This window comes from Micropterus salmoides, unplaced genomic scaffold (genome assembly GCF_014851395.1).
Source record: "Micropterus salmoides isolate LMB-PRFRI ecotype aquatic unplaced genomic scaffold, ASM1485139v1 Ms_hic_scaffold_3984, whole genome shotgun sequence".
Classification (NCBI taxonomy): Eukaryota; Metazoa; Chordata; class Actinopteri; order Centrarchiformes; family Centrarchidae; genus Micropterus; species Micropterus salmoides.
Genome location: NW_024043355.1, coordinates 1 through 26,176, shown reverse-complemented (window position 1 = coordinate 26,176; position 26,176 = coordinate 1). Strand labels below are relative to the sequence as shown.

At 41.5% G+C, this 26,176-nt stretch overlaps 3 protein-coding genes across 3 annotated transcripts in view; all 3 read right to left on the bottom strand.

Annotated features, from left to right (window-relative positions):
* LOC119885374 (dihydropyridine-sensitive L-type skeletal muscle calcium channel subunit alpha-1-like) overlaps positions 1–14,975 on the bottom strand; it is a gene marked incomplete at its 3' end in the record, with an annotated part of 31,318 nt that extends 16,343 nt beyond the window's left edge. The window contains exons 1-3 of the mRNA XM_038695398.1: positions 14,833–14,975; positions 14,135–14,293; positions 7,512–7,622 (exon numbers count right to left, since the gene is read on the bottom strand). Of these exons, the coding sequence (XP_038551326.1) occupies positions 7,512–7,622; positions 14,135–14,293; positions 14,833–14,922 (360 nt within the window). The remainder of the gene's footprint in view (positions 1–7,511; positions 7,623–14,134; positions 14,294–14,832) is intronic.
* A 152-nt stretch (positions 14,976–15,127) lies between these two features.
* On the bottom strand, positions 15,128–19,581 carry LOC119885375 (dihydropyridine-sensitive L-type skeletal muscle calcium channel subunit alpha-1-like). The gene is made up of 3 exons (XM_038695399.1): positions 19,478–19,581; positions 19,313–19,365; positions 15,128–15,278 (listed from the first exon to the last, which is right to left on the bottom strand). The coding sequence occupies exons 1-3, from the start codon at positions 19,523–19,525 to the stop codon at positions 15,128–15,130; spliced, it is 252 nt and encodes an 83-aa protein (XP_038551327.1). The 5' UTR covers positions 19,526–19,581.
* A 39-nt stretch (positions 19,582–19,620) lies between these two features.
* LOC119885373 (dihydropyridine-sensitive L-type skeletal muscle calcium channel subunit alpha-1-like) lies at positions 19,621–20,991 on the bottom strand (the record flags this gene model as incomplete). Its single annotated transcript, XM_038695397.1, has 4 exons — positions 19,621–19,765; positions 19,946–20,052; positions 20,698–20,757; positions 20,862–20,991. Coding segments are annotated over 4 exons (442 nt in total), but the record flags the coding sequence as incomplete, so codon positions are not given.
* Between the last annotated feature and the right edge of the window lie 5,185 nt (positions 20,992–26,176).

Sequence of the window (26,176 nt, the reverse complement as noted above, 5' to 3'; positions counted from 1 at the left end):
ATGACAGGCAGCCAGACGTCAACGTCTGCAGAAAACGTAAACGTAACATATGAATTCTATTAATCGGGGGGTCTCACATTGTCAATTACTAAAAGAAAATCATACAAATACACTAATTACACCTAAGCGTTTTAGGCGACAGCATGTGACAACCGCCTTAAATGCACCATCGGCAAATCGACAATTTAAGACCTTAATTTCCCAGATTTCAATTTAAGACCGTTTAAGACTTTTTAAGGAGCCACAGGAACCCTGACAACATGTCAAAGGGCAAACACATAACCGTGGTCATACACTGGACTTGGTTTTTACCCTGGGTGTCAGCATTTCCTCTGTGGAATTAGTGGACATGACCATATCTGACCACAGATGTATTGTTTTTAGCTGCGATTCGCCTGTTACTCATGCTACTGTAGCTAGCCAGTCCCCGGTAGTCGGTGCGGAACAGCCAGAGTTAGCCTCTGGTAGCCGTCCCCCGGCATCCCCTGTGCAGCCAGGAAAGGGGGGGGGCTGGGTGACTGTCCGAAGGAGGAATAGTCGTAAGCATTCAAAGTCCACAGGGCATCATCAACCTGTTCACGTTTCTAACAGATTTTCCCCACTCAGCGACACACCCGCTGAGAAACCAACTCTGATCGTTTTGAGAAACGTGAATTTAGCGAAGCCAGCGGCCATAGTTAAGTGCATCCCTGGGGCCAGAGCGGGCGACATTGAGTCTTATTTGAAACTGCTGGCTAAGGATAAACGTAAATACAGTAAGATTGTTATTCACGTTGCCGGTAATGACTCCCGGTTACGCCAATCGGAGGTCACTAAGATTAATGTTGAGTCGGTGTGTACATACGCAAAAACAATGTCGGACACCGTAGTTTTCTCTGGACCCCTGCCAAATCTGACCAGTGATGACATGTATAGCCGCATGTCGTCATTCCGCCGCTGGTTGTCGAGGTGGTGTCCAGCAAACGATGTGGGCTTTGTTGATCATTGGCAGACTTTCTGGGGAAGACCTGGTCTGATCCGGAGAGACGGCATCCATCCCACTTGGGAAGGAACAGCTCTCATTTCTAGAAATCTGGCCAAGTTTATTAGTGGACCAAATCCATGACAACCCAGAGTTGAGACCAGGAGGCAGAGTTGCAGTTTAACACACTTCTCTGCCCTTCTTTTTCAGCAGTTACCCACCCAAAACCCTACGCAGAGTCGCAGTCTAACACACTTCTCTGCTCCTCCATTCCAGGAGTTACTTAGTGAAAATCCTATAGTGACGGTGTCTGTCCCCCGACCATCGAAATTATTTAAAAAGGTAAACAGAAGAGGAGCTGTGCATAAAAACCTCATAAAAATTAAAACCACAAGAGCAATAGTGCAAATGAATAGGAGAGTTAAATGTGGACTCTTAAACATCAGATCTCTCTCTTCTAAAGGTGTACTAGTAAATGAACTAATATCAGATCATGATATTGATTTATTTTATCTTACTGAAACCTGGCTGGGTGATGGAGAATATGTTAGCCTAAATGAATCCACGCCTCCCAGTCATTAGTCTCTATTGAGCCAAGTATTCCCATAGCTCTCAGTAGTTATGATTTCATGAGCTTCTTTAATGATAAAATTCTAGCTATTAGAGACAAAATTCACCAAGACCTGCCCTCAATTGGCACCAACTTATCTCTTAACTCAGGAACCTTAGAAACAGCTGTAGAACCAGATACATGTTTAGACTGTTTTGCTTCCCTTATGTTTTAGCCAACTATAGACCTATATCTAACCTTCCATTTCTCTCTAAGGTTCTGGAGAAAGCAGTTGCTAAACAGCTGTGTGACTTTCTACAGAGCAATAGTTTATTTGAGGATTTTCAGTCAGGATTTAGAGCTCATCATAGCACAGAGACAGCACTGGTGAAAATTACTAATGACCTCCTTATTGCATCAGACAAAAGACTTGTCTCTGTACTGGTTTTATTAGATCTTAGTGCTGCATTTGATACCATTGACCATCAGATCCTATTGCAGAGACTGGAATATTTCATTGGCATTAAAGGAACCGCTCTAAGCTGGTTTAAGTCCTATTTATCAGATCGATTTCAGTTTGTACATGTTAACGATGAGTCCTCCATGCACGCCAAAGTTACTCATGGAGTTCCTCAAGGATCTGTCCTTGGAACAATCCTCTTCACTTTATATATGCTTCCTTTAGGCAATATTATCAGGAAACATTCCATAAGCTTTCATTGTTATGCAGATGATACTCAGTTATATCTATCGATCAAGCCAGATGAAACTCATCAGTTAGCTAAACTTCAAATGTGCCTTCAGGATGTTAAAACCTGGATGACCTGTAATTTTCTCATGTTAAACTCAGATAAAACTGAAGTTATTGCTCTGGGGCCTAAGCACCTCCGTGACGCATTATCCAAAGATATAGTTTCCCTGGATGGCATCGCCTTGGCCTCCAGCACCACTGTGAGGAATCTTGGAGTTATCTTTGATCAGGACATGTCGTTTAAGTCTCACATCAAGCAAATTTCAAGGACCGCCTTTTTTCACCTACGTAATATTGCGAAAATCAGGAACATCCTGTCTAAAAATGATGCAGAAAAACTAGTCCATGCATTTGTTACTTCTAGGCTGGATTACTGCAATTCCTTATTATCAGGCTGCTCGAAAAAGTCCATTAAGACTCTTCAGCTGATCCAGAATGCTGCAGCACGTGTTCTGACAGGAACCAGGAAAAGAGATCACATTTCTCCTGTTTTAGCTTCTTTGCATTGGCTTCCAGTAAAATCCAGAATAGAATTTAAAATCATTCTTCTTACCTACAAAGCTCTTAATGGTCAGGCACCTTACTACCCCACCAGAACACTGCGCTCCCAGAATGCAGGGTTACTTGTGGTTCCTAGAGTCTCCAAAAGTAGACTAGGAGCCAGAGCTTTCAGCTATCAAGCTCCTCTCCTGTGGAACCAGGTTCCAGTTTGGGTTCAGGAGGCAGACACCATCTCCACATTTAAGAGTAGGCTTAAGACTTTCCTCTTTGATAAAGCTTATAGTTAGGGCTGGCTCAGGTGAGTCCTGAACCATCCCTTAGTTATGCTGCTATAGGCCTAGACTGCCGGGGGATTTCCCATGATGCACTGAGCTCCTCTCTCCTCTACTTTCTCCCTCTGTATGCAACCTTATCCCATTATTGCATGTTACTAACACAACTTCTCCCCTTTCTGGTAGTCTTGTGCTTTCTCGTCTCTCTCCTCTCTCCTATCACTTCCTGCAGGTTTTCTGGCTCTGGAGCTGTGGAGTCTGGATCTGTGGTTGCGGGTCACCTGCTTCCCCCGTGTTCCTGCTCGACACCCTCTGCTGCAACGACTATTGTTGCTAGTCTTATTGTTATTATTGTTATTATAATCATTAACATTACGATGGTTACAATTAACACTATTTTTCTGTACCATTTTTCATTTAGTCTATAGCAACATTACCTTCACTGTCTGCACCTCTGTGTGTATATTGTGTAGGCTGCCTCCCTCCCCTCTCTCTCTCCTTACATCCCTCTCTCTCTCTCTCTCTCTCTCTCTCTCTCTCTCTCCTTCACCCCAACCGGTCGAGGCAGATGGCCGCCCACCCTGAGCCATGGTTCTGCTCGAGGTTTCTGCCTCTTAAAAGGAAGTTTTTCCTTGCCTCTGTCGCCTAGTGCTTGCTCTTGGTGGGAACTGTTGGGCTTCTGTAAATATCATCACAGAGTATGGTCTAGACCTGCTCTTTTATGAAAAGCGCTGTGAGATAACTGTTGTTGTGATTTGGCGCTATATAATAAAACTGAATTGAATTGAATTGAATTGAATGCCGCCTCACCAAGCTCTGTGTGTTCTCGCATCTTTAATGAACAAAGTGTTTCAAAGTTTTGCGCATTCTTTCAGAGCCAAAGCCAACACCTGTCTGATTCCAACACCAACAATCTGGTCGATCATTCAATCATATCTGCTTGTCATCACTAAATATTACTGCTCCTCTAAAGGTTAGGCCTACGTCTAAAGCTAGTAAGCAACCCTGGATAAATGACAGCATTCGCAGCCTAAAAAGGGAATGCAGGAAAGCAGAGCGCAGATGGAAAAAATCCAGTCTCCAAGTCCATTACCTCAGTCTGAAGGATTTATTAATTAACTACAATAACATGGTTAGGGATGCGAGAACACACTATTTTTCTGAACTCATTACTACACATAAACACAATCCCAGGTTTCTGTTTAAGACTGTGGATCAGCTGGTAAACCCAACCCCTCCTTGTGCCTCAGCTGGAAGTAATGATGACTGTGAATTGTTTTTATCTTATTTTACCAATAAGGTGGTGTCAGAGCCTCTATTACCCCCGCGGCAGCAACAAGAGAGTTTTAACCAGTTTTATCCCATCGACTTGTCTGAGCTTTTACAAAGAGTATCACAAATAAGAGTGTCTTCTAGCCCACTTGATGTAATACCTACAAAGTTTTTACTGAATTAGTAATGGATTCTGTTGGGTCCCATTTGATCTCTGTTTTTAACAGCTCTCTATCTACTGGTTGTGTCCCTGATTATTTTAAAACGGCTTGCGTGGAGCCACTTTTAAAGAAACTTGGTTTAGATCCCATCAAAATTTTAGCCTTTCCCGATTTTATTTGACTTTATTTTATCCCTTTCATTTTATTCTATTTTACTTATTTTATATTTAACTTAAACGTGTATTTTAGTCTTTTCAATGTTTTCTTGCTTTTATCATGTATTGTCTTTGTATTATTGTATTTTGTGTATTATTGTCTTTACACTTGTTAAAGCACTTTGTAACTTGTTTTTGAAAAGTGCTCTACAAATAAAGATTATTATTATTATTATTACTGTGAAGTCTATTCACACACGATGACACTTGTTTTACAAGTTGTATACTGCATATATGTCAGACATCCTCTTTGGAACCCATAACATTTTAGTTCTTTTCTTTTGAAAAACTGGTCACTATCAACACTGCCGATGCGCAGATATCCTGACTTATAGCCATTAATATTGGTCAAGCTACCAAAGCACTCAATCATACACTTCCCATAATGCACAGTAGCATCTTTTGTCAAACCCTCCCTGTCTATTTTCACATTTCCCCACATCCTCAAATAATGCAGCTTTAAAAACATAACCACTGCCACAACTCAACAAGCAGCAAAGACAGAACGAAAGAAAACAGTGACCATGTGGAACCAGAAGGTTGGGGAATGAACAGATCTTACAGTTGGCCAAAGGTCAAGTGTGTAATATTTCTGAGGATCTATTGACAGAAATGCAATATAATATCCATAACTATATCATTCAGTGGTGTATAAAGACCTTACATAATGAACCATTATGTTTTTATTACCTTACAATGAACCATTTCTACCTACATAACCGCAGGTTTCTCTTACATGGATGTCAGCATGTTGCGCCGCCATGTTTCTACAGCAGCCAAAAACAGACTGGCAGTGTAGACGCTCATCACTATGTTGAATACGTACGTTCGCAGAAGAAGTAATACAGTCCCATCCAAAAGTATTGGAACGGTAAGGCAAATTCCTTTGTTTTGTTGTTCACTGAAGAAATTTGGGTTTAAGATCAAAAGATGAGTATGAGTAAGAGTTCAGAATTTCAGCTCTCATTTTCTGGTATTGACATCTAGATGTGTTAAACAACTTAGGACATACCACTGTTTGTATTAGACCACAGCATTCTTAGGTGAGCAATAGTAATGGAACAAATAATCTTAAAGTAAATAACATTTAATATTTGGTGGCATAACCCTTGCTTGTTTGTTTCGGCGTGTTTCTCCCTTCAGTCTCCTCGTAAGGAGGTGAAATGCAGCTCTATTGGGTTAAGGTCAGGTGACTGACTTGGCCAGTCTAAAACCTTTTTTCTCCTTTGTTTTGTTGGCAGTGTGCTTTGGCTCATTGTCCTGCTGCATGATAAACTTCCTCCCCATTAGTTTCAATGCATTTCTCTGTAAATTGGCAGACAAAATGTTTCTGTCCACTTCTGAATTCATTCTGCTGCTACCATCATCAGTTCCATCATCAATAAATATTAATGAGCCTGTTCCAGAAGCAGCCATGCACGCCCACGCCATGACATTACCTCCACCATGCTTCACAGATGAGCTTGTTTGCTTCGGATCAGAAGCAGTTCCTTTCTATCTCCACACTTTGGCCTTTCCATCACTTTGCTAGAGATTAATCTTGGTCTCATCAGTCCATCAGATTGTGTTCCAGAACTTTTGCGGCTCATCTCTGTACTTCTTTGCACATTTCAATCTGGCCAGTCCGATTCTTCCTGCTGATGAGTGGTTTGCATCTTGTGGTGCAGCCTCTATATTTCTGCTCTCTGAGTCTTCATCCAACAGTGGATTGTGATACCTTCACCTCTGCACTGTGGAGGTCGTTGCTGATGTCACTGATTTGGGGGTTTTCTTCACAGCTCATCAACTACTGTTGTTTTCCTTGGCCGACCTGTTGGACGTCTGTTGCTCAGTACACCAGTAGTTTCTTTCCTTTTCAGGACGTTCCACATTGTTGTGCTTGTTGTGCCCGATGTTTGTCCAATGGCTCTGCTCGATTTTCCTTCTTTTCTCAGCTTGACAATGGCTTGCTTTTCTCCCATAGACAGCTCTCTGGTCTTCATGTTGATTTATCCTCTTTAACAGGAAATGCAGTCTTTATAGGTTTGAACCAAGGATGAAAACTTAGACTAGTCATACAGAGCTATTTAATGTTTGGACAATCAACCTAAAAGGCGACACCTGGGCAACAAGAAACATCTGTCAGTCACATGTTCCAATAGTTTTGCTCACTTGAAAAAACAAAGGGTGGTATGTGCTGAGTTGTTTAACACATCTAGATGTGAATACCACGAAATGAGAGCTGAAATTCTGAACTCTTGTCTCATACTCATCTTTTGATCTTAAACCCAAATGTCTTCAGTGAACAACAAAAACAAAAGAAATTTTTTTTATCCATTAAGCTGATGATACACAGAGCAACTTTTAGAGCAATGGTGCTGGGCAATGTTGCCGTCAATGGTAATGAGTAAAGATTACTACACCCTCCCCGCACCACCGCTATCCGTTCAAAACATAGTCGGACTTGCCACCAGCAAGATTGCCCAGCAACATTGCTCAAAAAGTTGCCCCGTGTATCATCAGCTTTAGATGGTGGGTGAGAACATAAAACATAATATTTAAAATGAAAGTTACAGTGTTTGGTCATTTGTTAAAGACTCTATCCTTGAAGGTTGTGTGTTTGATCCCACGTTGGGAGAAATTTTTTTTCCCTCTTTCACAAACTGATTATGAGGCAACTGTTTCACATGCTCAAAAAGCATTTGCTGCAGTGTGTGTTCCAGCGTCTGATCCGCATCCAACCTGGGAACATTTATTTTCATTTCCCCAGTATCTTAAGGTATAGGAGATTCATTATCACATTTTTTGATGGCTATTTCAAGCACGCTACAGACTTTGGCTTTACTAACCTTGGCTTTGAAAGCCATGAGTTTGAGGATCATCTCCACAGTGAAGAGCACAGTGAATATCACGTTCAGCATATCCGACAGGTGAGTAACATGGTCTGACTGGTTACAGTGCTGTGGATTAAAAAGGTACAAAATGATTATCTACAGTCGCACGAAAAAGTATGTGAACGCTTTGGGTTACCTGGATTTCTCCATAAATTGGTCATAAAATGTAATCTGATCTTCATCTAAGTCACAGCAATAGACAAACATGTCTGCTTAAACTAATACCACACAAACAATTGTGTTTTTATTGAACACACTGTGTAAACATTCACAGTGCAAGGTGGAAAAAGTATGTGAACCCATTTTATTTTTGCTCTGCTCCCCTGCCATTCACAAGTCATGCACAGAGTTGTGTCCCCCGACTCGCCTACAATTGCATGCACGTCGCGGCTCCTCGTGGGTCTATTCCAAGTACTATTTAAAAACAAAATAATATTCTTTGTGTGGTTCATCAATGGTGATAAATGATTCGAATGTCCCGCAAAGTTCACTCACAACTCTGCACAACACCAGCACTGCAGCAGATCATAAATCTCATCTTGAATCGATCCGTGGTTTGGTAGAGTCAATTTTATTTTAAAATGCAGTACTTTGGCTGGCTCTGATGTAGAGCCACTCTCAGTATTCATTGCTCACTCAATATCCCGTCCACAGCGCTATCTGACTGGTTACACCTCACGAGTAATAGCCTAGAGCAGCTCCGCTGGGCAGTGGAGCTGTGTGTCGTAGGGAAGGAAGCATATTACTGAAGGAATAAACATCACAAGCTGATGATCTGTTTCTATGATGACAAGCAGCCTAGTGTCCCGTTACACCTACGGGGTTTTACTCAATTGAGGCTAAAGCGCTAGCTAGTTAGCACTTCCAGACGCATCCAGGAGCATCTCATAGAGACGCCGAAGGGTACCTTTAGCGTCAAATAACTAAGCTTGTCACTTTTTCTGAAAGGGTTGGTATTGGACGCCCTGAGATGAGAACGGTCTGGTTAGAACAATAAAATCCGAAATGGGCCACCCACTGTCATCATTAGCCTTCTGAGACAATAGATGAAATTGTGGCTAATTTATCTAATGGTCCATTAGCTTTGATCCATGTACGGCTTTTCAGAATGTCACCAAGCACAAATATTTATGTAATATTTCAGTGCGAAAACTATAGCTAGCTGGGAACAATGAAAAGGGTAAAGTGCAGCATATCATCATATTTTACAGGACCATCACAAAAATTCCTAAAATTGCAAATGAGAAGACACTACGTTGTGACATTGCATTTTGCGATTCAAAAATAAATGTTTTGACATGCCTGGCTGAGTGGCATGGTACTGGGAGGGGGGATTTAATTTCTTGTTTACCATGTTTTTTTGTTGTGAATGATCATAGTTATGTGTGGGGAAAGTTTAAGATAGGCCGTTATATTGAATATTGAATAAGCGCACTAGGCTACTTCATAAGTTTATAAGTTAAAAAAATATTTAAATATTCCTACAAAGGCAGTTAAGAAGTTCAAGTTCTCATGATTTATTTTTATGAATAAAAATGTTTCTAAACTTCCTGCCCCTCTGTTTTTTTTCACAAATGAGTATAAGATAGAGAAGGAGGCATGCTCAAGTGGCTAGTTGATCTAAGAACAGATGACAGCAATCTCTCAGAAGAAGATCCAGTATGGCAGACATCCAAGAAGGTATGAAGAGCTGGACAGCACCAGGCCCTGACATGATCCTCACCTACTGGCTGAAGAAACTAACTGCACTCCATGAATGCCTGGCAATGAACCAACAGATGATGGATGGGACCCATCCAGAATAGTTAACGCTGAGTCGCGATAGCGTATCAGTGTTGAGATTTTCCGTACATCACCGACGGCTTCAGAGCGATGTGTGGGGAGGGCCGGGCAGAGCAGGGGAATCTGCTGGCCAGCTGAGAGCTGCTAAACTTGGGGGAGAGGAGCAGGGAGCAGCGCTGCAACCTTTGGACAAATAACCACCCGTAGTCAGACTGGATTATGTTCTAACAACTACGCTGTTTACTTGCGGGAGGAGATCGGAGTAAACTGCTTTTATCAAATTAGCTTTTTACTTTAGTTTTTGGGATTACAACGTTGATTTATCTTCACTGGAGCTTCTCAGCAGCTAGCTAACTTTATATTTATATAAAAAACAGACAAAACTGGACATTACTTGGAGAAAAGAAAGCGAGGAGGTTGAACTACCTGGTGAGTTCAGAAAACATGTGTCTGTAACTTTATTCCAGCTATCACTGTACTTTACTGTGACCAAGTTAGCATAGCATAGCCCTGATCGATCCAAACTCCATTCAGAAAACAAACATTTTAGAAGTTGTTGTCCTGCTGTCTTGCTGACAGACCTGACAAAGCATGAATTCATATGTTTAACAAATCTGCATCATATTGTAGTTATTTCGGCATCAGTGTGATCTGTTTATTGCTATTTAATCACAGCAAAATGTTTACTTTGGGTTCATACAGCTGTAGTAATGGCGAGTTGTGTTTATTCACGTTATCGCGTTAAAATCGCCTTCTCGCGTTGTGTGAGAACACTTGCAGCGAATGTACTCACGCGAGGAAAGCGTCGCAAGGCGAAAATTTGCGGTTGGTCTGAATAAATAAATAAATATATATAAATAAATGAAATACACGGTGGTGAGTTGGCTGGTCCTCAGTTGTTTTACTTTGTTTCTTGTGTTAACTGCCAACTGAACTTCGTTGGGACAAGACAAATGACAATATAAACAATAACAATATAACACAAAAATCACAATTTGATATTAAAATCTCAATATATCAATATACAGTAATAACTATATATTCCCTAAATATTTCCATTTAAAATCAATAAGATAACTCATAATAAGACAAAAAAAAGACTCATAATAAACATAAAATGGGCTGTTATACAAAAGTAAACTATTAAAGGTTATAAATTCTATATTGGATTTTAAAAGTGCTCATTCTCTACCATTCTAGTATCTACAATTATAAAATTACAATTCTTACCATTACCAGTATTTAACAATTAATTTATCTGCTTACTGGCCTTCTTCAGTCACAAAACAATTACATTAATGATCAATCTCTCTCATTCATCCTCTTTGTTTACATATGACATAATACAACATGTGGGCTGCCTGGTTGTCTAGGCAACGGTAAACGACAGCGCTGCTAATCAACGGTCCGGGCTCTCCCTCTGATGGTCTGCATTCTATTAGCGAAACGTTTGGATGTAATGAAATAAAACAAAGAAAATGTGAACTACAAAACACTCTAACAATAAATCCTAAACATACATATGTATCAGTGGAGTCAGGCAAACATTACATCTGACTCCCTTTGACATAAACGGCAAGCTAGTGCCAACTCGTCCCAGTAGGATACCTTGCTTGCACAAATATCACAAATAACTACCGAGTACATATATTACTATTTGTAAAAGGTACACTAAATATATCTAGATTATTGACAAACGATATGCTTATGTGACATTTACCCACCAGAGAGAATAAATGAAATACACGGCGGTGAGCTGGCTGGTCCTCAGTTGTTTTACTTTCTTTCTTGTGTTAACTGCCAACTGAAGAACGCAGCACAACCCACAGCTTATATACCCGCAGTGATCGTGTGCCCTTTTAACTGCAAATAGAACTATTGAAAATTGAATGGGAGGGTGAATGTAAACATGCAAGATGCATACCTATAAAATAACACACAAGTAAGTGGCCATTTTCCTATAAATATCCTATATGCAACACAAGCACCAGCTACTGGTCAATAGAGCAGTCACTCGAGACTGCAAGACCAGGTACACCAACCTGTGCACCGCCTTTTTTTGACTACAAGAAAGCCTACAACTAAATGCCACATATAATGGATACTGAAATGCTTGGAAATGTACAAGATCAACAGGACACTAATAACCTTCATCAAGAACTCAATGGGGCTGTGGAAAACAAGTCTGGAAGCCAACTCAAAGCCAATTGCACAAGTCAACATCAAGTGCGGCATATCACCGATGCTGTTCTGCATAGGCCTGAACCCCCTCAGCCAGATAATCACAAAGACTGGCTCCGAAATGGAATGACCATTAGTCACCTCCTCTACATGGATGACATCAAGCTGTATGCCAGAAATGAGCTAGACATTGACTCACTGATCCACATTACCAGGATCTACAGCAACGACAATGGAATGTCATTTGAACTGGAAGTGTGGTCAGATGAGGGAAAATGATCAGAACCGAGAGGGTTGAACTACCAGAAGGCAATATTGCAGTTCAGGACAGCTACAAATACCTTGGGGTCCTGCAGGCTACAAAGAGTAAGGCAGGTTCTGAAAAGTGAATGGGAAGAACAAGATCTGTGCCATCAACATATACACCCTGCCAGTCATCAGATACCCCGCTGGTATAATAAACTGGCCAAAGGAGGAGATAAAGGCCACTGACATCACGACAAAAAGCTCCTCACAAAGCATGGAGGGTTTCACTCCAAATCCAGCAACCTGAGACTGTACATTTCACGATGTGGTGAGCGCAGAGCAGGGGTGAGTCCAAATGCAAGACACCAGAGCGGAAATGCAATTCAGGGACTTTAATCCAAACAACAGCAATATACAAGGCTTACAGGTAGTAGATTAATCCATAATCCAAGACAGCACAGAAACAGATAGGATGCCTCACACATGACACGACAGGGCGTATTCACACTACAAATGACAATGACCGGACACAGACTGAGGAAACAAGCAAGTATATATACACACATGGAACAAGGAAGACGAAGAACCTTCATGGAGAGATAAGCCGCTGCACGGCATGTACCACAGACAAGTAGAAGAAGTGGCTGAAATCCTACCAGTGGCTAGAAATGGCTGGACTAAAGGCCAGCACAGAAGCACTAATCATGGCGGCACTAATCCCAAGCGACAGCAGCATCAAGAAGAAGGAACACAAGAAGCTCAAAAATACCAGGGGCTGAAAGAGGAGTTAGACAAGATGGGGAGAGTAAAAGCAACAGTGGTGCCAGTGGTAATCAGAGCACTGGTACAACATCAGAGGTCTCTGTCCAGAAGAGTGCAGTCCTAGGATCAGCTAAGATACTGCGCAGAACCCTCAAACTCCCAGGCCTCTGGTAGAGGACCCGAGCTTGAGGATGACACATACCACCCCGCAAGGGGTGAGAGGGGGATTTATTATCTATATATATAGAGAGCTAAAGTTAAGATCACAGTGTATAAAATTTGTAGCTCTGTGAGTGTGTGTATGTGTGTGTGTGTGTGAGAGTGTGTGTGTGTGTGTGTATGTGTGGGGGTAAGCAAAAAGTGTGTGCAGAGGGTGAGGAAAACACACGGCTGAGTGAGGGTGCACAGTAAGGATGCCCTGTCTCTAGCACACAGTAAAGACACCAGCTCACTGGGACTTTCCAGAAAAGCCAGGTGTGGCTGAGATGGCTTAATAAGCATGCCAAGGCTACAGAGAGGTAGAGAAGTGTACAGTCAGGCAGACATCTCTGCTCTGCTGACCAGCCGAATAGTGAATCCACCACAGCCACTTCACTTTCTGGGAATTTCCCCAGAACCAGGTGCAGCAGGAAAGAGAGCCAAAAAATGGTGTCATGTTAGAAACAAAGCTATAAAAGGTCTCTGTTTTGCTGAAATGTTGGGAAAAGTTCAAGCTTTTTCATCTGGCCTAAGTCTTGAATTTTTTTACACGACATTAAACTGTGGTATTAATTTTCCCGTCGATGATAGCAACCCTTCCAAGTCATGAGGCCGCAAAGAAACCCCAAACCATGATTCCCCCTCAACCATACTTCACAGTTGGGATGAGGTTTTGATGTTGGTGTGCTTTGCCCTTTTTCCTCCAAACATAGGGTTGTGTGTTCCTGCCTAACACCTCAACGTTGATCATCTGTTTCATCAGTCCATGGAATATTTTGTCAGTGGTGCTGTGGAACATCCAGGTACTCTTCAGACGTGCAGCCATGTTTTTTTGGACAGCAGTGGCTTCCTCCTTGGTGTTCTCCCATGTACTCCATTCTTGTTCATTGTTTGACATATCGCAGAGTCGTCAACAGAGATGTTAGCCTGTTCCACACATTTCTCTAAATCTTCAGCTGACACTCTAGGACTCTTCTTAACCTCATTGAGCATTCTGCTCTGTGCTTGTGCAGTCATCTTTGCAGGACGGCTACTCCTACTTTACTTTCATGCAAGTCAACAATTCTTAATCTTAGGTCTTCTGAGAGCTCTTTTGTTCAATGCATGGTTGACATCAGGCAATGTTTCATGAGAATATCCAAATTAAAATTGGTGTTTTTTTATAGGGCAGGGTAGCTCTAACCAACACCTCCAAAGAAGTCAGTAGGCTAGGGGTTCACATGTTTGTCTACTGTTTTGAAGATCAGATCACATTTTATGACGAGTATAGGCAGAAATCCAGGTAATTCTAAAGGGTTTGCATACTTTTTCCTTCGACTGTCTATTTGTTATTAGCTTGTAATTATTATAATTACTCAAATGTTTTAAAGTAATTATTAAAATGTATGTGGCATGTGTTGTATTCATACCTGCATTCCCAGACACATGGTGTTGAGCATAATAAGAAGGAACATAAGGTACTCAAAGTAGCAGGAGGTGACGATGTACCACACCTGATACTGGTAGGGGTTCTTTGGAATATAACATCGCAGAGGTCGGGCCTTAAGAGCATACTGCACACACTGGCGCTGGAGGAGTTAAAAAGAAGGTGATGGGAGATGCAGGGCTTAGACCAAGTAAACATGTGATCAATCAGAGTGAGAGATTTCTGAGGCCAACAGCAGACAGAAAATGTAACAATGACATATTAGATGATACTTTATCCATCATTTTTGACAAGTGTCAATTATTGCTTATTGAAGATAAGTATTGAGGGAATTGAGGATATTGTTTTGGTTGAACAATGTACACACTGTACATCTGTATTAAGATGCCAGCAAGCTATAACTTCATAACAAAAATGCTCAGTCATAAGACGTGAATGTCCCCAAAATGTAATTTCCCAAGTTCTGCATCCCACACTGCTGCAGTGTGAGCATGTGATGGTGGGCTATTTTGATACTTTATGCTGCACATAAGAAAACTAGATGCCAACTTCCTGACAGCAAGAACAAGAGCTCCTTTATTTGTTGTATTTAGCTGAAGTACATGAAAAATGTGTTTGACGGTAACCTTAAACAGAATAGCAGGGTTGCAACAGTTTCATTTCCAGTCATTTTTAACACACCTGGTTTTTGTCCAGCTCACAGTTCTTATATTCTTGCTCTCCTTGCTCCTGGAAGGTGACGATGACGAAGCCCACAAAAATGTTCATCATGAAGAAGGCAATAAGGATGAGGTAGATGATAAAGAAGATTGAGATGGCCACTCGGTTGTTGTACACTGGCCCTTATCCTCTAAGTTTGAATCAATGGCTTTATAAAGTATCCTAGATGAATAACACACGGACATTAGTGCATAGATGCTGCTTGCAGCAGATTACTGAATGCTGTCAATACTGAAATGAATAGACAGATCATGACTCACTTTGGCCAGCCTTCAAACGTAGAAATGGTGAAGAGAGCCAGCATGCCATTAAGGATGTTGTCAAAATTTAGCTCTGAGTTGGTCCATTCCCTCCTCTGGACCTCCACCTCATGAAGTGCTCCTTCCTGGTACTTTATATACCAGCCTCTGAGCCAAAAAGTGGGAAGGAAAGAGACAGGTAAGATGCAGGAATGAAATTTAACACCTGCTTAGTGGTCATACTGGCTAAAGTATTATTTTAAGTAGTTGTATATGTATACAACACCCCCCTCCTGACAGAGAAAGTAACTACACTATTCTATAGACACATGCTGATGACGAATCAGTTCTGCCGTGGTTAGCTGCTGCTGTTGCTACGGTTACTCCACCTTCAGCTCCGGCAAACTAATTTCTGTTGGTTGCCATAAAACACATCACCACTGGTTCTCCAGGGTGGGAATGTTGCCACACAATGTTTTTTATCTATATTTACAAAAAGGAGTGGTGGGTACTGTCACAGAAGACCAGTACCGAATCACACTCCAAAGTAAACTGAAAAGTTGGCAGCCCTGGTTCTTGATACCTTATAAGTCCTTTTCTGGAGGAAACTGAATTCATTGTTTTTTGAAAATAAAGTTTCAGCTGAGGTCCACTCACTAATTTTTTTTGCAGTTCCTTGAACCACATATCAAAGTCTTCATTGGTGGATGGAGTTTGCACACTAGTCATCACATGACCATCAAATATGGAGCTTCAGCCACATGATGACTGCGGGGAAATGATAACCCCGGTGTCTGTTCAAAGATGTGAGGTTTTCCACTCTACTAAATATGCGGTGGTACTTGCAAGGCTATAATCGTTAACAAAGACGAACGAAAAAACGAAAACTAGATGTGAAAAAACATGGTCGTTAACTGAAATAATAACAAATATATATATATAATATTGTAGGTTTACAAAACTAACTAAAACTAACTACAATGAAAGAGTAAATGTCCTTAGTTGTGCTATGCTTTTGTCATTGGCATGACGAGCTGGCAGGCTGTGTGTCTGTCAAGAGAGCCCGGGGTGAGGGTGGCGTCTGGCCACAGCGTAGCAGGTGGCGACCGCTGTTACGAGAAAAGCCCCATGTAACGTTAGGGGGAGGCTAAAGTAGTCAGGGAGACCCAGGTAGGGATCGGCTGTGTAGTTGGTGGGATTTGAACATTGTTTTCCATTATCATTTATACATACATGTGTACAAAATAATAGGAACGCAACAACTGTAGGCTATAGAGATGTGTTTTGTTTAGTTTGGGTTGCAGGTAACTTAGTGAGTCAATGTCTTGGTGGTTTTCTTTTTGTTTTGTTCTGTTCTAATGGTCTGGCTTAGCATCCTGCGTGTGTGGGATAAACTTGCCCATTGATTATGAGCTCCTCTAACTCATTATATTTGCTGCATGTCAGCGTGTGTGTTTTATGGGCTCATTTATATCTCAGCCAAACTTTCTCTTTGTGTTTCACATTGTTTTGATACCTAGTTTTTGATTAATAAAGGTTAAGATTTTAATATAACTACTTTCCAGTCATACTTGCCTTCAGGGTGCGAGGGACCTGTTGTTTGTGGCTCCAAGGGGGGCCTCCACTATCTTCCAATTTCTTAGCTGTCCATCAATTGTGTTTCACCTCCATTTTTGTATGTCACCTATTTAACCAAGAATGATAGAGCTATAGACTGATGTAATGAATTTCTTGGGACCACTGGGTAGCAGGATTAGGGTAGTTTGATCCTAGGGTTTTCTGTATGTAGGTTAGATATTATACTGTAGATTGCATGTTCTTCATTTATGTACAAGCTTCAGATAGCTTCAAACACCCTATTAAGCCCTTTCACAAATATTTCTGATTGTACTTGTATTTTAATGTTTTGTGAAAAAACTAAACTGAACTGAGCTTGGCATCCTGCAGCGACAAAGACTAAAACTAACACTTAAACTAATAAAAACTAAACTAAAACTAAGCATTTTCCAAAAATAAAAACTAAACTAAACTAGCAAACCCACGTTAAAAACTGAAACTGAAAACAAGTCAAAACGAAATAAAAATAGAAACTAATGAAAAATCCAAAACTATTATAACCTTGGGTACTTGGACAGCCTAATATTTTCTGGTGGTACACTGTGTAAAAAGTTGCTAAAACAAGTTGCTAATATAATATCTTTTATTTTCTCTTTTTTGTTACCAGGCTAGACAAATTCAAAATTGACAAAATCGTCAGAATATGGAAAGAAAGGCCAAACCAGTATTATTTTATTATTAGAAAACTCATACTGTGGCCTAAACGGTAACTGCGGTAGGGAAAGTAGGTCCAGTTCACTTAACTCAGGCGCAAAAATCTGGACACTTCTACCTCTAGGGGGCGCTATAAGCAAGGTCAACGCGTTTGGCCTTGGAACTCCCGCCTACGAAGGCATATATCAAAAACCTTATATTCACACGTTCAGGGGATCAAGCTGAATCTTGTGGTATAGGCCACGCCCATTTCCGCCTACACTTTTTTCGCTACATCGCGAAAACTGAAAAACCTATTTTAATTAACACTTCCGAAGCCGCAAGTCCAATCGACACCAAACTTGGCACGGATAATCTCTGGACCACGCTGATGAAAGTTTGTAGAGGAAATTGTGATCCGAGAAAAAATGTCACAATTATATGCTAGCAAATGTTTGCGAAAACCCAAATATGGGTCATTTGTTCCCCATGGGGCCCTGATGACACCTGACAAATTTGGTGCACTTCGGCCAAAAGGTGGCGCTATAATCGAAGCTCAAATACCCCATTCATTTCAATGGGATTTTCAACCAAAGAACATTTAGCAGGATAACTATGGCTCACTACATTGCACATTCATAAACCTTACGTCTACGTGTTTGGGGGATGCTGCCAATTACGATGGTATAGGATACGCCTCTAAGCCTCTAAGCCACAAGTCCGATCGACACGAAACTTGGCACGGACCATCTCTGGACCAAGCCGAAGAAAGTTTGTAGAGGGAATTTTGATCCAACAAAAAATGTCCCAATTTCAAGCTAACAAATATTTGCGAAAACGCTAAAAACAGCAAGTATAACATATCTCAGGCTTGGAAAGGCCGATCAACACAAAACTTGAGGACCTTATGTGGCATGCCCCTTTGAGGGGCTGTGCAAAATTTGGTACAGTTAGCCCCTAGTTGGCGCTATTGAAAAAAATCCCATTGACTTACATGCATCTCCATAACCGCAAGTCCGACTGACACCAAATTTGGGGCAATTGTCGCCCATGGGGCCCTGATAACACATGACAATTTTGGTGCAATTCGGCCAAGAGGTGGCACTAAAAGCGAAGCTGAAATCTCTCACTAAATCCCATTAATTCCTATGGCATTTTCAAATGCAGGACATTTTGCCTCAGTTTGGAATGGCAGATCAACACCAAACTTTGGGGTCCTTATGCGGCCCGACCGCGGGGCACCCGGGCCGACTCGCGCGCCCTCCGCGGGGCCAGGGGGGGCGGCTTGCGCCGGGAGGCTTGGACCCCGAATACAACTGCTTGCAGTTCTAGTTATTATTATTATTGGTGTTGTTAAAACTGAATATTATCCCCGCCTCCACTTACTGCTCTTTTTTCCGATCCATACTGAGGTATTCCTGTAAGAAGATAATAAATCATGTCCTCCTTGATCTTTCTCTGTCCATCCACTAACTCCTGTTCAATGGTGACCTGTGATCTTTTCCCAGTGGATGCTGTGAGCAGTTTTTGTCTGGTGTTCTTTGAAAGTGTTCAGTCAGTCTCTTGTCTAGGGTCTCCCAGCTCCTGCACTGATGTCATGTTCAACACAGCTGTCACATGATGTTATACCCCACTTCAGTCATGTGATGAGAACTGAGAACAAACTATCTGCTGATTCAGACCTGAGATTAGAAAAAAGCCCTGGAATGGACTAGAGTGGACCTTGATTAAAATGATAAATTATGCTGTCAAATGTGGCTTGTTTACTGAAAGTATGGTCAAATTTCCAAGATAATCCACTTTGAATGACTTTTGTCTTACATACATAGAGCAGAGGTCAAGCCATGTTTACCACTGGTTTGACTCAACACCACCAGAAGAAGGAGCAGCAAACTGTACAGAGTTAAAACCAAAGATCTTTACTGTTCTAATAAACACAAAAAGGTCCTTACTTGCATGTGTCCTCAGTCACTTTATCAGGATCTGTGCAGGCATAGAATTTGCCCTGGGAAGACAACAAAAGTGTGTTTATGAGGCAGATCGACAAAGGTTATTTACATAACCAAAAACAGTGTTAAGCAACAGTGTGCCAGTATTTTATTTCCTTCTTTTCTCACTTTGAAAAGTTGGACTCCAATGCAGGCAAACATGAAGTCCAGTAGCATGGTGACCAGCACAATATTTCCAATGGTCTTGACAGCAACAAATACACACTGGACCACATGCTACAAAGACAGGGATATTACAAACAGATGATGAATCATGTCAGCTTGAGGCCGTTTTTAAGACTGCATGTATATTCATAGACACTGCATGCCTTGAGTCCCTTGGCTCTGTTGATGGCCCTCAGGGGCCGGAGCACCCTTAACACCCTTAAAATCTTCACCACTGAGATGGCACTGGATCTAGATGATACAAACAAAGGCACACCACAACGTTTTTACTCTATGGCAACATAAGGTGTTTGTTTAATGGTGCAATGGCAGATGGCATTGCTTTATCAAATCCAAGAGTCAGCAAGATAAAGAATGCAGCTCTTTGCATGACAAAGTAGGTCAGTCAGTACATCTCTAGACTCCACTTACTCCATGCCCATCGACAGGAGAGATACACTGACCACCAGAAGATCCAATATGTTGAAAGAGTTCCGGCAGAAAGACCCTTTGTGAAGAATGGCACCGTATGTTGTCATCTGAAAAAGAAAATGTGTTATCCATTATGAACACCACAACCTCCTACTGGAGGTATAATGTATAGCTTCTAAACAATTGCATCTCAAACTATTAACACTGCATGAACACTGCAATTATATGATTGTCTGGACCGTTCATGGAATTTGGTGCTTCAGTTTGAATTGAAATTAACTAATAAAAATGTGGGATTAGAAACATTTTATTCAGCACTCAATTTCCCTCATGTTTTAATTTGCAGTGATTGAGAGCAATTATGGATGCAAATTTCTTTAGGTTTGTCATATTTTACTGTTTGTGTTGCTCTGATTTCTATGATTGGTGAACCAAGATGTTGTTACATTATAATATACATGTGAGTGACAAATGAAAGGAAAACCCAACATGAAGAATCTCCAGAACAGCTACCCCACGGCTTGGCATAGATTCTTAATGGAGAGGTGAATTGTTGAAAGAATAGGCTCAGTTGAGTTAGGTTGAGATCGGGTGACTGTAATATAATACGTGATTCACATTATTTCCATAATCAAACCATTCAGTGCCCTCATCAGCTGTAACAAAGTATCTGGACTCACTTTCTCCACACCTCTTCAGGTCTTTTCTTTAATTTCTCACCAACCTGTATCAACTGTGGCGGCTGTAATTACCTTGAGCACAATTTCCGCTGTGAACACTGAAGTGAAGACTATATCAGCATAGGCCAACACCTAAAAATGTTTTGTAATATTAATAATATATATACAGTGTATATTTTCCAATCACAGTGTTACATAAGGATTTTAATTACAGTGTGAAAGGCATGCACTGTCACCTGGTTCCTGAAGGACATGGGGTCGATGGGATCCTCAGCAGCCAAAGAAACAGATGACAGTAAGATGAAGAGGAGGATGATGTTGGTGAAAGTAGTTGCATTGATAATACGATGGCAGAGCTTCCGGAACCTGAGATGGTTAAAAGACAAGTTAATTTTCCTAAAAATGACAAAGAAAGAAGCTGTGAAATGCCTCCAGCCAGCATCTGCACCAACCTTTACGTGCTTGATAACAGTCCAACACATCTACATGTTCAGTTAGTCATAGTGCGAAGCGCTATGTAGCGCCACAAAGGGGACACCCTTGTCCAAAGCGCATTGGCAAATTTACAGACACACTGGCAGAGCTCCAGAATCTGCAACGCAGCTGCCTCACACCTCGACGCGCTACATGTGCATGTGCCCGTCCAACGCTGCTTGCAGCTTTAATTTTTTTCATTCTTCCGCCGCTAAAACTGATACTGCAGCCTAGACGGTAACTCCTAGAGAAACTCACAGGGTAGGTACAAACCTGCACACTTCTACCTCTAGGGGGTGCTATTAGCAAAGTCAACACATATGGGCTTGGAACTGCCAGATACATAGGCGCATATCAAAAACCTTATATCCACCCGTTTCGGGGGATGCAGCTGAATCTCATGGTATAAGCCAAGCCCATTTCCGCCTAAATGTTTTTTTCACTACATCGCGAAAACTGAAAAACCTAATTAACTCCTCTGAAACCGCAAGTCCGACTGGCACCAAACTTGGCACGGACCATCTCTCGATGAAGCTGATACAGGCTTGTGCTCCCCAGATCAATACGCCTAAAACTGTTCCAATTATAAGCTAAGAAAGGTTTGTGAAAAACCCTAAAAACAGGAAGTGAAGTCATATCTTAGCTTTGGAATGGCCCATCAACACCACATTTGAGTATGTTATATGCCATGACCTCCTGATGGGCTATGCAAACGTTGGTGCAATTAGCCCCTAGGTGGCGCTATTTAACACGAAAAATCCTCTACAACCACAAGTCGGATTGACATGAAAGTTGAGCCCAATTGTTCAGGATGGTCCCCTGACTCCATGGACCAAAGTTCACCCAAATATGGCCATAGACGGCGCTGTTATTGCAGATTAAAATCATTCATACACTGAGCCTAAGTGCTCAAACGGAAGCTAACATCAAATTAACGTTACCACATTTATATATTAAACATGTTGAAGCATTTTAAACCTTGTGTAGTGTAATGTCAATAGATTGATAGTTATTTTTAGTGTTGTATAGTTTCAGGTAACTTACCTCAAGGGTAAGCTGGTAACGACCATAGACTGGTAACAACAGGGCCACAGGCTACCAACCTCCACCATACAGCCCCCGGTGGTTTAGCAAAGAAGCTACCGCTGCTAAAGCAGAGAAGCATATAGCATCATCTTCTTAGTCTGAGCTAACTCGGTCACGTCACGCTAGGCGGGTGAGGTTTCAGCAACCCATCACCTCAGCTCCACCCACGACCTGTCCCTTTGCCCATTTTTAGTTATCCAGGAGTGACGCACAGTGACGTGGTACCAAGATGGCGACGACCGGCTTCGCCCACTTTGGGCTTCAAACCGGGTCTTCAGAAACCTAAAGGTAACGTCACGGACACTACGTCCATTTTTATATACAGGGTATGCTTGTAAACGATGTAGAAATGATTTAGTAGCCCAAATGTTTTAGTGAAAGTGGATATATCTCACAACAATGGAAATGATAGAACAATTAGAATATGTTTATTGCTAAAAACAAAGCTTGTATGACAGGGCTGAGGTGCTGGCAACTGCAAGATGAACATATAATCAGAAAAAAAAATGTTAGAGACGCACAACTCCTGTGGTCTTGCAATGCCATCCTAATAAATTCAAAATTCAAACCCAGCTTTCAGCTACCGGTGATTACACCAGGGGTCAGCTGTCTTTTGTTTTGCTGTGTCTCCTGGGCTCCCTGAACCTGAGACACGCAGCAGAACTCAACTAGTTTGAGGATACATAGTCAAGAACACCCCCTTGAAACTTTGGATGAACAGTCTTCAGGACAGGGCACTAACCTCATGGCCACATATTAGCTCAAATTCTAAAAAGTTCAAATCCAGCTCGGACCAGAATTGCGGAGCACGGACTGGTAGCTGGAGAGGTGCCAGTTCACCTCTTGTGCACTGCCGAAGGAGGCCTTGAGCAAGCCCCTGAACCCCCAACTGCTTGAGGCGCTGTACTGAGTGGCAGCCCCCTCACTCACTTGCTATGGGTCCTGTTTGTGCATGTGTCTTATGGACTTGTGTGTAAATAATATCATAATAATAGAGTGAAAACATAGTTTCCCCTTGAAGGATTAATAAAGTATATCTTCTTCTGTTGGAAAGTCTTACCCTCAGACTGAAGATGGTAAGTAAATGCTCTTTATTTGTATAGCGCCTTTCCCTTTTACACTACATCTGCATTCACCATTCACTCACTATGTGCTCAAACAGAAACTAACATTCACACAAGGGACAATTCGGGGGTCAGCATCTTGCCCAAGGACACTTGGACATGGAGGAGCCAGGGATTGAACCGCCAACCTTCCAGTTAACGAGAAAGTAGGGGCTTTCTGCAGCTCAGCCACAAACTGCTGATGATGGTTTGATATAAGGTTAGACCTGCTGTCTGACAAGCATCTGGACATCTTCACATCCAGTAAAATGTATCAATTCATTCAATTACATTTATGGCCCCGGAACAATCATAATATGGGCAAAGGGCTCCTGCTCTACAGGCAAAGGAAAGCAGGAGACCTTCACTGCTTTCCCACTACATGGCAGGTGTGATGGAAACCCTTTGTCTCATCTAATACATGGCCAAGGGAAGTTTCTACTTACTTCTACATTTAGTGGGGACTTGTAGCCAGGTGTAATACCTCTTTGTGGTGACATTAAGGAGACACAACCTGCTAAACTTAGCTTGATCCTCAAATCTTTGCCTCTGCCACCTGTAGCAACTATTGTGCCAGCTAAATTTCCATCTGTGGCAAGGAGGTCCTGCTTTTCAGCCAGTTCAACTGGCTAAGCTGGATCACAGCTGTCATCCAACTTTGTGTAACTATTTTTTTGTATGCCCCAATTTTATTTCGGTGGCAGTGAACCTGATGACTGGAAGAAACTTAGGGATACAGGTTGTGAAATGCAAAATGTTGCAAAATGTGTCCTTTAAAATTATTCTGTATTATTTTTAGAGGTTTTGTGAGACGTTCCTCGGATATTGTGTTGCTTTGAATTTGTGCCTGACTGTCAACTGGGCAATGAAACACTGACGCATCGCATTGTGACAAATGTTAATATTACCTCTAAATTTACACTCAATAACTGCACCCTATTTAACTTCAAATCTCAGTCAAGCCTGGTCGTGTGATTCAGGGATCATGTCATCATGTGAATCTATTGGGTCTCTGTAAATAATATTACATACATAAAGTGCAATGGGATCATTTCTGTTATGAATTGGTGCTATATAATTAAAATTTAATTAAAGTAAATTCATGATTGAAATTCAGTTTTCTGATGTCTGTATCAGGCTACATTATAATTTTTATAACTTTGTATCCAGAGTGAGCCAACAAAACTTGCGGGAGTGTCTATGCCTAGGCCTTTCTTATCAACTTATCACACGATATATGGACATGACCCATCATTTTTGCTGACCTCAATATTGCCCGTTGTGTTTCCATGTTTGTTTACAGAAGAATATCACCAACATTTCCACAACAGCAGGATTTTCCCCCATTATAAGACTTAGGGCAGAGCGCTAAAATGTAAATGCTCCGTATTTGTATAGCGCCTTTCAAGTCTTTTCGACCACTCAGAGCGCTTTTACACTACATCTGCATTCACCATTCACTCACATTATACATTGAGCCTAAGTGCTCAAACAGAAACTAAAATTCACACATTCATAGCCTGGAGGAGCAGGGGATTAAACTGCCAACCTTTGATTACCGGGCTATCTGCTCTACCCCTGAACCACAACCACTCTGCTAGATGTGAACCTCTGAGCTGCTTTATTTCTAAAAAGTCTTAGCATTTAGTGACCTCGATTATTGATAAGCTTACTACGCCGGTAGACCCAAACATTTTTAGCTGAACTAACATAGTATGGTGATAGCTCAAAAAAGGGGGTTAGCAGTTGGAGAAATTTCACGCTTGATCAAGCCTGATGTTGCCTTACATATAAAATAATGATTTTCTGTCTTTTCCTCACAGCTTCTTCATTTTAAACTGGTATCGGATCAGTCTGTTGTGACACCTGAGTAAAATGCCATTCTGAATTTGGAGACACTTGTCTCTGCAGCTAATTCTAATGCTAACACTATTGATAGTCTGACATATATTAAACTCTTAATGGCTATCTGCTCGTGAGATGCCTGCTCCTTTAACTATCTAAACTGGCATTGAGCCCTTTTTAAGAGAGAAAGCAACTCCGGTACCTTTTCTAGTCACACAGTCAAGCCACAATAGGTTGAATGCCTTTGGTTGCAAGCAAGAAAGGATGCAGGTCTCACTGTACCCTGGTGAGCTTGACTAGCATCGCTCACTTCACTGGGTTATTGGAGCTAGGCCAGTGTCCTCTTCTTGTGTTGCTAACGATGCACTGAGCTTTGGATTGGTTTTACTTCACTGAAGAAAACAAATGTTCATCATTACCTGGCCTAAAGAATACCCCAAGACAACAAAAATAACAAAAGAAGTTTTATTAAAGGAAAACTTAAACCAAGGATGTATTACCGCTAACCTAACCAAAGACAATAAAGGCCTGTACTTGAATGCTAATACCAAACAGGCACTCCGCCTCCATTTACAAACTTGTCCTCCATGCGGGAAGCAACACAACAGCACAATAAAGCAAGCGCTATGCTCCTGAACTATTTCAAAATTAATTAAAGCTTAGTTAAAGTAGTATGTTAAAGTACGGAGTGTGTAAAAAATCCAAAAATAACCATAAAATTCAAAATAGCCGACTTCCTGTTGTGTTAGGCATCACTCCAAGAGGCTTTTTTGCACATCTGGACATGATACACGTGCCACAGAAATTTGTACATGTAGAAAAACCTGCCATGGGGGCTGCTTTGTTGAAAGTCATCCTATTGCCAGTAGGTGGCGCTATGACTATGGGTGAATGTTGTCTTGGACATGTGTTCAGGGCGGGACTCTTAATAAACCTGTAAAATTTGGTACAGATCTGAGCATGTACAGTCGAGTTACAACAACTTCCTGTGTCATGGCGAAGCGTGGAACTTTGCTGCCACGCCACCCCACCCTGAAGTTTTA

Excerpts from the sequence above, each read along its gene's own strand:
- LOC119885375 (XM_038695399.1), bottom strand. The coding sequence starts at position 19,525 with ATGCTACTGGACTTCATGTTTGCCTGCATTGGAGTCCAACTTTTCAAA. Across the intron at positions 19,366-19,477 it reads TTGGAGTCCAACTTTTCAAA|GGCAAATTCTATGCCTGCAC; the intron begins GTGAGAAAAGAA and ends TTGTCTTCCCAG. Across the intron at positions 15,279-19,312 it reads GTGACTGAGGACACATGCAA|AGGCTGGTATATAAAGTACC; the intron begins GTAAGGACCTTT and ends TTTTTGGCTCAG.